This window comes from Oncorhynchus mykiss, chromosome 6, assembly GCF_057628025.1.
Source record: "Oncorhynchus mykiss isolate SJ-2025 chromosome 6, ASM5762802v1, whole genome shotgun sequence".
Lineage (NCBI taxonomy): Eukaryota > Metazoa > Chordata > Actinopteri > Salmoniformes > Salmonidae > Oncorhynchus > Oncorhynchus mykiss.
The window spans coordinates 72430435-72441060 of record NC_143027.1 but is presented as its reverse complement, the minus strand read 5'-3'; the positions used below and the strand labels follow the sequence as shown (position 1 = coordinate 72441060).

General features: G+C 47.8%; 1 protein-coding gene across 1 annotated transcript; it reads right to left on the bottom strand.

The window, feature by feature from the left end:
• Positions 1-2012: 2012 nt before the first annotated feature.
• LOC149983077 (mitochondrial glutamate carrier 1-like) lies at positions 2013-10008 on the bottom strand. The gene is made up of 7 exons (XM_090238790.1): positions 9898-10008; positions 9604-9680; positions 9273-9398; positions 4022-4077; positions 3812-3902; positions 3039-3096; positions 2013-2269 (listed from the first exon to the last, which is right to left on the bottom strand). The coding sequence occupies exons 2-7, from the start codon at positions 9621-9623 to the stop codon at positions 2141-2143; spliced, it is 480 nt and encodes a 159-aa protein (XP_090094916.1). The 5' UTR covers positions 9624-9680; positions 9898-10008; the 3' UTR covers positions 2013-2140.
• Positions 10009-10626: the final 618 nt, after the last annotated feature.

Genomic DNA, 10626 nt, shown 5'->3' with positions numbered 1-10626 from the left:
CGTACGTACTAGCCTCTGTAGCCCCTTGCGATCGAAGCCCGAGCAGTTGCCATACCAGGCGGTGATGCAACCATTCAGGATGCTCTCGATGGTGCAGCTGTAGAACTTTTTGAGGATCTGAGGACCCATGCCAAATCTTTAGGGGAATAGGCATTGTCCTGCTCTCCTCATGACTGTCTTGGTGTGTGTGGACCATGATAGTGTGTTGGTGATGTGGACACCATGGAACTTGAAGTTCACAACCTGCTCCAGTACAGCCCCGTCGATGAGAATGGGTACGTGCTCGGCCCTCCTTTTCCTGTAGTCCACGATAATCTCCTTTGTCTTGATCACATTGAGGGAGAGCTTGTTGTCCTGGCACCACACTTCCAGATCTCTGACCTCCTCCCTATAGGCTGTCTCATCGTTGTCGGTGATCAGGCCTACCACCGCTGTGTCGTCTGCAAACTTAATGATGGTGTTGGAGTCGTGCTTGGCCACGCAGTCATGGGTGAGCAGGTAGTACAGGAGGGGACTAAGCACGCACCCCTAAGGGGCCCCCGTGTTAAGGATCAGCGTGGCAGATGTGTTGTTGACTACCCATACCAGCTTTTGTGGTGCAATGGGTAAGCTGCTTCAAGGGTGGCTGTTGTCGATGTGTTCTTGGTTCGAGCCCAGGTAGGAGCGAGAAGAGGGACGGAAGCTATACTGTTACACTGGCAATACTAAAGTGCCTATAAGAACATCCAATAGTCAAAGGTATATGAAATACAAATCGTATAGAGAGAAATTGTCCTATAATTCCTATAATAACTACAACCTTAAACTTCTTACCTGTAAATATTGAAGACTCCTGTTAAAAGGAACCACCAGATTTCATATGTTCTCATGTTCTGAGCAAGGAACTTAAACATTAGCTTTTTACATGGCACTTTTACTTTCTTCTCCAACACTTTGTTTTTGAATTATTTAAACCAAATTGAACATGTTTCATTTTATTTGAGGCTAAATTGATTTTATTGATGTATTATATTAAGTTAAAATAAGTGTTCATTCAGTATTGTTGTAATTGTCATTATCACAAATACATATTTTTTTAAATCGGCCGATTGATCGGTATCTGCTTTTTTTGGTCCTCCAATAATCGGCATCGGTGTTGATAAATCACAATCGGTCGACCTCTAATTTGCGTAATCTGACTACCTCCATATTGAGTGAGTCACTGGTACTTCCTGCTTTAGTTTTTGTTTGTAAGCAGGAATCAGGAGGGGAAATTATGGTCAGATTTGCCAAATGGAGGGCGAGGGAGAGCTTTGTACGCATTTTTGTGTTTGGAGTAAAGGTAGTCTAGAGTTTTTTTCCTCTCTTCTTGCACATGTAACAGGTAAAACAATTTGAGTTTTTCTGTATTAAAGTCCTTGGCCACTAGGGGCACCGCCTCTGGATGAGCATTTTCTTGTTTGCTTATAGCTTTATAGAGCTCGTTGAGTGCGGTCTTAGTGCCAGCATTGGTTTGTGGTGGAAAATAGACAGCTACGAAAAATATAGATGAACACTCTCTTGGTAAATAGTGTACTCTACAGCTTATCAAGAGATACTGTACCTCAGGCAAGCAAAACCTCGAGACTTCCTTAATATTTGAATTTGCGCACCTGCTGTTATTGACAAATAGACACAGACCTCCACCCCTTGTCTTACCGGAGGCAGCTGTTCTGTCTTGCCGATGCATGGAAAAACCACACAACTGTATACACACTCATACATGTATACACACACACAACTGTCCTTACCATGCACTTGTAAGCTGCATTGCTGTACAGAGATGTTCTTACCGTCTCCCGGGTGAGCTGCATTGCTGTATGGGACCTCAACTCCACTGGGACCCCAGGGTCCCCAACTGCAGCCTGGGACATCAGCTTCCTCTGATCCTCTGTCATAACACACAAAACATCATCAATATCATCACTGTGACATCGTTAACCAGGGACAGAGAAGCAGGAATGCCTCAGGAGTAGTTGTCAAACAAAATTTAATGTGGGGAGTATGTGGGGAGAGTAACTATTTTACATTGATACAAAAACAATGGTGGTTGTTACGGGTTCTAACTGATCAGATCTCTGTGATCTGTTTGTGTCTGTTTGGCTGACAATATATTGGTTAGTCATGAAACAGTGACTGGGAACAGGGGAACATACAACCTCCTCTCTCCTTCTTCTACCCATCTCTCACCTATCCGCCCTGCATCCTGTAACTGAATCTTTAGCATCTCCATGGGAGTGGTGATGATGACCTGCACCAAGAGATGGAGAGACAAAGAGATGGAGACACAGAGAGATGGAGAGACAGAGAGATGGAGACACAGAGAGATGGAGAGACAGAGAGATGGAGAGACAGAGAGATGGAGAGACAGAGATGGAGAGACAAAGAGATGGAGAGACAAAGAGATGGAGAGACAAAGAGATGGAGACACAAAGAGATGGAGAGACAGAGAGATGGAGACACAGAGAGATGGAGAGATGGAGAGACAAAGAGATGGAGAGACAGAGAGATGGAGACACAGAGAGATGGAGAGACAGAGAGATGGAGAGACAAAGAGATGGAGAGACAGAGAGATGGAGAGACAGAGATGGAGAGAGAGAGATGGAGAGAAAGAGATGGAGACACAGAGAGATGGAGAGACAGAGAGATGGAGAGACAGAGAGATGGAGAGACAGAGAGATGGAGAGACAGAGATGGAGAGACAGAGATGGAGAGACAGAGAGATGGAGAGACAGAGAGATGGAGAGACAGAGAGATGGAGAGACAGAGAGATGGAGAGACAGAGATGGAGAGACAGAGATGGAGAGACAGAGAGATGGAGAGACAGAGAGATGGAGAGACAGAGAGATGGAGAGACAAAGAGACAGAGAGATGGAGAGACAGAGAGATGGAGAGACTGTATGACTGTTTCAGAAGAGTTCAAATACCCAGGCAGACACACAACTATTGTGCATAATTACTGTTGAGCCACAAGATGGTAGTAGAAAGCTGTCTGAGGCTGATACCCAAACTGATCTTACCTGACATGTACCAGCACCACAACCCGCCAGCATCTCCCTCAGCAGGCTAAGCTTCTGACTGAGAGAGAGAACAAATGTCATAATTATTTTGGTTCAATGACTTTGCTCATTTCCCTGGATGTTCTGGTGTTATCTCAAGTGATTTCCATACATTAAACAAAAGGCATACAACATAAAACTCTCTGTTTCTATACACATAGGCCATGACCATAAACATGCATAATACAATAAACATACCAAACATAACATACACATAAAGAAACATACATAAAGACACACACACACACACACACAAATACATACATACATACATGCACACACACACGCACTCACACAGTCTTAGAAACATGTTAATAATTCACCAGTTCACTAGCGCAGGTCACTCAATAATTTATCAGCCATGTTGTTGGTCCCCATGGAAATGTTGAGGGATGCTAAAGATAGCCCAGGTATGTCATGCGGATAATGCTGCAGGGGCCTGTGGGATTGGTCTTATCAACCATGATGTGTGTTTACAAAATATTTATACTTCTACGTATTACCACTAGATCCCAGCACATAGTGAAGATATTATTACAATCCTATTTGTGATGTGTATATCAAATCCAAACAAGAAGTTAGTTAAAGCTGATATAGTATATAATACATCTTTCAAGTACATCTATTCAAAGAGATCAGAGTGGGAAAGAGGTTGGTGTACCAGTCAGTTACGACTGGTGTAGGATTGTATTTGACAGGTAGGTGTTTGAAAGACGCCTCTGAGCACTACTCACCCATCCTTGGACAGGTGCTGTCTAAAGAAGTCATTGGCAGCTAGTTTGATGGCCTTCTCTGGAGTGACCAGAGTCAGGTTCACAGCAGCACCTAATGGTTAAAGAAATAGAGATACACAGAATCATAAACAAAGAACATGCTCAAACCTGTGTGCACACACGCACACACACACGCATGCACACACACACACACACACAATTTTGTCCTACCTCTGTACATGCCAAAGTACCCCTCTGATTGGATGGTCTTGATAAGGCAATCTGACCTGTGTTGTGAACACAAAGGATTACTGTGTTACGGGGAGTGAATGAGGACCCAAAAGCGAACTAACTTAAACAGAGCTTCTTTAATAACCAAACATAGGTAGGCTCAGATAGACCGGCAGATTCCGACAGGACAGGACAAGGTTACAGCAAACATGACGACAGTCTGGTTCAGGCATGAATGACACAAACAAACAAGAATCCGACAAGGACAGGAGCAGAAACAGAGAGAGATATAGGGACCTAATCAGAGGGAAAAAGGGAACAGGTGGGAAACGGGGTGAATGGGTAGTTAGAGGAGACAAGGAACAGCTGGGAGAAAGCGGGGGAGAAAAGGTAACCTAACAACGACCAGCAGAGGGAGACAGGGTGAAGGGAAAGGACAGAGACAAGACAACATGACAGTACATGACAGTACCCCCCCACTCACCGAGCGCCTCCTGGCGCACTCGAGGAGGAAACCTGGCGGCAACGGAGGAAATCATCAATCAGCGCACGGTCCAGCACGTCCCGAGAGGGAACCCAACTCCTCTCCTCAGGACCGTACCCCTCCCAGTCAACTAGGTACTGATGACCACGGCCCCGAGGACGCATGTCCAAGATTTTACGGACCCTGTAGATAGGTGCGCCCTCGACAAGGATGGGGGGGGGGGGGAAGACGAGCGGGGGCGCGAAGAACGGGCTTAACACAGGAGACATGGAAGACCGGGTGGACGCGACGAAGATATCGCGGAAGAAGAAGTCGCACTGCGACAGGATTAATGACCTGAGAGATACGGAATGGACCAATGAACCGCGGGGTCAACTTGCGAGAAGCCGTCTTAAGGGGAAGGTTCTGAGTGGAGAGCCAAACTCTCTGACCGCGACAATATCTAGGGCTCTTAGTTCTACGCTTATTAGCAGCTCTCACAGTCTGCGCCCTATAACGGCAAAGTGCAGACCTGACCCTCTTCCAGGTGCGCTCGCAACGTTGGACAAAAGCCTGAGCGGAGGGGACGCTGGACTCGGCGAACTGAGATGAGAACAACGGAGGCTGGTACCCGAGGCTACTCTGAAAAGGAGATAGCCCGGTCGCAGACGAAGGAAGCGAGTTGTGGGCGTATTCTGCCCAGGGGAGCTGTTCTGACCAAGACGCAGGGTTGCGAAAAGAAAGACTGCGTAAGATGCGACCAATAGTCTGATTGGCCCGTTCTGCTTGACCGTTAGACTGGGGGTGAAAGCCGGAAGAGAGACTGACGGAAGCCCCAATCAAACGGCAAAACTCCCTCCAAAATTGAGACGTGAATTGCGGACCTCTGTCCGAAACGACGTCTGACGGAAGGCCATGAATTCTGAAAACATTCTCGATGATGATTTGTGCCGTCTCTTTAGCAGAAGGAAGCTTAGCAAGGGGAATGAAATGAGCCGCCTTAGAGAACCTATCGACAACCGTAAGAATAACAGTCTTCCCCGCTGACGAAGGCAGTCCGGTGACAAAATCTAAGGCGATGTGAGACCACGGTCGAGAGGGAATAGGAAGCGGCCTGAGACGGCCGGCAGGAGGAGAGTTACCGGACTTAGTCTGCGCGCAGACCGAACAAGCAGCCACGAAACGACGCGTGTCATGCTCCCGGGTGGGCCACCAGAAACGCTGGCGAATGGAAGCAAGCGTACCCCGAACGCCAGGGTGGCCGGCTAACTTGGCAGAGTGAGCCCACTGAAGAACGGCCAGACGAGTAGGAACGGGAACGAAAAGAAGGTTCCTAGGACAAGCGCGCGGCGACGGAGTTTGAGTGAGTGCTTGCTTTACCTGCCTCTCAATTCCCCAGACAGTCAACCCGACAACACGCCCCTCAGGGAGAATCCCCTCGGGGTCAGTGGAGGCTACTGAAGAACTGAAGAGACGAGACAAAGCATCAGGCTTGGTGTTCTTAGAGCCCGGACGATAAGAAATCACGAACTCGAAACGAGCGAAAAACAGCGCCCAACGCGCCTGACGCGCATTAAGTCGTTTGGCAGAACGGATGTACTCAAGGTTCCTATGGTCAGTCCAAACGACAAAAGGAACGGTCGCCCCCTCCAACCACTGTCGCCATTCGCCTAGGGCTAACCGGATGGCGAGCAGTTCGCGGTTACCCACATCATAGTTACGTTCCGACGGCGACAGGCGATGAGAAAAATACGCGCATGGGTGGACCTTGTCGTCAGAGAGGGAGCGCTGAGAAAGGATGGCTCCCACTCCCACCTCTGACGCGTCAACCTCGACAACGAACTGTCTAGAGACGTCAGGTGTAACAAGGATAGGAGCGGATGTAAAACGATTCTTGAGGAGATCAAAAGCTCCCTGGGCGGAAACGGACCACTTAAAGCACGTCTTGACAGAAGTAAGGGCTGTGAGAGGAGCTGCCACCTGACCGAAATTACGGATGAAACGACGATAGAAGTTTGCGAAGCCGAGAAAGCGCTGCAGCTCGACGCGTGACTTAGGGACGGGCCAATCAATGACAGCTTGGACCTTAGCGGGATCCATCTTAATGCCTTCAGCGGAAATAACAGAACCGAGAAATGTGACGGAGGAGGCATGAAAAGTGCACTTCTCAGCCTTCACAAAAAGACAATTCTCTAAAAGGCGCTGGAGGACACGTCGAACGTGCTGAACATGAATCTGGAGTGACGGTGAAAAAATCAGGATATCGTCAAGGTAAACGAAAACAAAGATGTTCAGCATGTCTCTCAGGACATCATTGACTAATGCCTGAAAGACAGCTGGAGCGTTAGCGAGGCCGAAAGGAAGAACCCGGTATTCAAAGTGCCCTAACGGAGTGTTAAACGCCGTCTTCCACTCGTCCCCCTCCCTGATGCGCACGAGATGGTAAGCGTTACGAAGGTCCAACTTAGTGAAAAACCTGGCTCCCTGCAGGATCTCGAAGGCTGAAGACATAAGAGGAAGCGGATAACGATTCTTCACTGTTATGTCATTCAGCCCTCGATAATCTATGCAGGGGCGCAGAGACCCGTCCTTCTTCTTGACAAAAAAAAACCCCGCTCCGGCGGGAGAGGAGGAGGGGACTATGGTACCGGCGTCAAGAGCTACAGACAAATAATCTTCGAGAGCCTTACGTTCGGGAGCCGACAGAGAGTATAGTCTACCCCGGGGGGGGGGGTGGTTCCCGGAAGGAGATCAATACTACAATCATACGACCGGTGTGGAGGAAGAGAGGTGGCCCTGGACCGACTGAACACCGTGCGCAGATCGTGATATTCCTCCGGCACCCCTGTCAAATCACCAGGCTCCTCCTGTGAAGAAGAGACAGAGGAAACAGGAGGGATAGCAGACATTAAACATTTCACATGACAAGAGACGTTCCAGGAGAGGATAGAATTACTAGACCAATTAATGGAAGGATTATGACAAACTAGCCAGGGATGGCCCAAAACAACAGGTGTAAAAGGTGAACGAAAAATTAAAAAAGAAATGGTTTCACTATGATTACCAGAAACAGTGAGGGTTAAAGGTAGCGTCTCACGCTGAATCCTGGGGAGAGGACTACCATCCAGGGCGAACAAGGCCGTGGGCTCCTTTAACTGTCTGAGAGGAATGTCATGTTCCCGAGCCCAGGTCTCGTCCATAAAACAGCCCTCCGCCCCAGAGTCTATTAAGGCACTGCAGGAAGCTGACGAACCGGTCCAGCGTAGATGGACCGACAAGGTAGTGCAGGATCTTGAAGGAGAGACAGGAGTAGTAGCGCTCACCAGTAGCCCTCCGCTTACTGACGAGCTCTGGCCTTTTACTGGACATGAAGTGACAAAATGACCAGCGGAACCGCAATAGAGACAGAGGCGGTTGGTGATTCTCCGTTCCCTCTCCTCAGTCGAGATGCGGATACCTCCCAGCTGCATGGGCTCAGCACCCGAGCCGGCAGAGGAAGATGGTAGTGATGCGGAGAGGGAGGCGACGGAGAGCGCGAGCTCCTTTCCACGAGCTCGGTGACGAAGATCAACCCGTCGCTCAATGCGAATAGCGAGTTCAATCAAGGAATCCACGCTGGAAGGAACCTCCCGGGAGAGAATCTCATCCTTTACCTCTGCGCGGAAACCCTCCAGAAGACGAGCGAGCAAGGCCGGCTCGTTCCAGCCACTGGAGACAGCAAGAGTGCGAAACTCAATAGAGTAGTCTGTTATGGATCGATTGCCTTGACATAGGGAAGACAGGGCCCTGGAAGCCTCCTCCCCAAAAACAGATCGATCAAAAACCCGTATCATCTCCTCCTTAAAGTCTTGATACTGGTTAGTACACTCAGCCCTTGCCTCCCAGATTGCCGTGCCCCACTCACGAGCCCGTCCAATAAGGAGAGATATGACGTAGGCGACACGAGCAGTGCTCCTGGAGTAAGTGTTGGGCTGGAGAGAAAACACAATATCACACTGGGTGAGGAACGAGCGGCATTCAGTGGGCTCCCCAGAGTAACACGGCGGGTTATTGATTCTGGGCTCCGGAGATTCGAAAGCCCTGGAAGTGGCCGGTGGATCGAGGCGGAGATGGTGAACCTGTTCTGTGAGGTTGGAGACTTGGGTGGCCAGGGTCTCAACGGCATGTCGAGCAGCAGACAATTCCTGCTTGTGTCTGCCTAGCATCGCTCCCTGGATCTCGACGGCTGAGTGGAGAGGATCCGAAGTCGCTGGGTCCATTCTTGGTCGGATTCTTCTGTTACGGGGAGTGAATGAGGACCCAAAAGCGAACTAACTTAAACAGAGCTTCTTTAATAACCAAACATAGGTAGGCTCAGATAGACCGGCAGATTCCGACAGGACAGGACAAGGTTACAGCAAACATGACGACAGTCTGGTTCAGGCATGAATGACACAAACAAACAAGAATCCGACAAGGACAGGAGCAGAAACAGAGAGAGATATAGGGACCTAATCAGAGGGAAAAAGGGAACAGGTGGGAAACGGGGTGAATGGGTAGTTAGAGGAGACAAGGAACAGCTGGGAGAAAGCGGGGGAGAAAAGGTAACCTAACAACGACCAGCAGAGGGAGACAGGGTGAAGGGAAAGGACAGAGACAAGACAACATGACAGTACATGACATACTGTGCAAAGGACTCAGAGAATCAACCAGAGGTAAGCAGATACTACAAGCAAACTGCAAGTTTGTTTTAGATTTTTTACTTTTTTTGACTGGTTAAAAGAGTGTGTTGAACAACATTGTACATACATGCTGGTATAGAGACGGGAACCATTTTGCTGGTTCTGGAGACGGGTCTTGGCTAGGTCAATAGGAAATACACATGTCACACCAATCAGTCCAGCAATTCCCCCGTTGATCAATTTGGCAGGTAAACTGAGAGGGAGAGAAAGAGAGAAGAGTGAGAAGGGTTCAAAAAGGTGACAATGACCAATCAATAAAAAAAGTTAAAAACAAGAATGAGAGAGCTGGAAAATGGTGGAGGAATTACTTCAAGACTCAAAATGGAACATTAATTAAAAAATTTGATAAAATATTCTCAGATTCATCTGTTTCCATCAATATCCTTATCCGCACTTACCTGATCTGCTTGTCAGCCATCTATCTGAGACACAGTTACCTTGGCAGTTTCTCTGTCTGTGTATCTGTAAACGTGATCTGCAAGGAAAACAATGGATTAGTGGAAGATGGATGGATAATACCTCAGTCAACCAGCCAATGTTCAACTGTCAGTTTCAGTCAGCTGTGGAGGAGAACTGGAAAAGAACAGAGTACAAATCCATATCAGAACAGTAGTCTGACACTCAGTTAAAGCTTTGAGAAACATCTGTGCGTGGAAAGTACCTGGCTTATCCCTGGGCATAATAGCATTTACCTCAATGTTGTGTTGGCTGGCTACCTGAAATGAAGAGTGTTCATTCATTGAGCCATGCTTTCAGAAGAATATGACTGTACAGCCACCCTCCTTCTGGACCAATCACATCAATCCTTCCCCTCCACTCCTCTCTCAACCCTAATTCTATCCCAAACTCTTCTATTTCCTCTACTCCTACTCCTCCCAGATCTCTCCTGATTTGTGTGTGTGCATTGTATTTGAATGGAGCAAGAGAAAGCAGAGAAAGAGAGAGGGAGATGGGACATCCAATACTGTGATTAGAAATATGGGTGTTTTTCTGTTTGAGGTATATTCTGTCAGCTCACAGCACTCCTTCTCTCTTTGCAGGCATGTAACAATATATCTTTGACCGAATATTTCGCTTTGTTGTCTTTATAAAAGGATCTACTGTGTGTGTGTGTGTGTGTGTGTGTGTGTGTGTGTGTGTGTGTGTGTGTGTGGGGAGGGGGGGACCTTGGTCATAGAATAGTACCTAAGAGAAGGCACAGGAGTGGTCTGTCTACTCAATGTCTGCTTTTCATTTATATGTACAGTATGAGCTCATGTATTTTTCATTGCCAGGAATGGATTACATGTGGTAATGGAGAGACTTACCACATCTAGTTTGTTAATACATCATGAATAAATACTTCCACGTAGCACTATACCCATTCCACCACCTACCTGCCTTGCACATTCAGATTTGAGTGTTATGATTGTCAGGTAAAC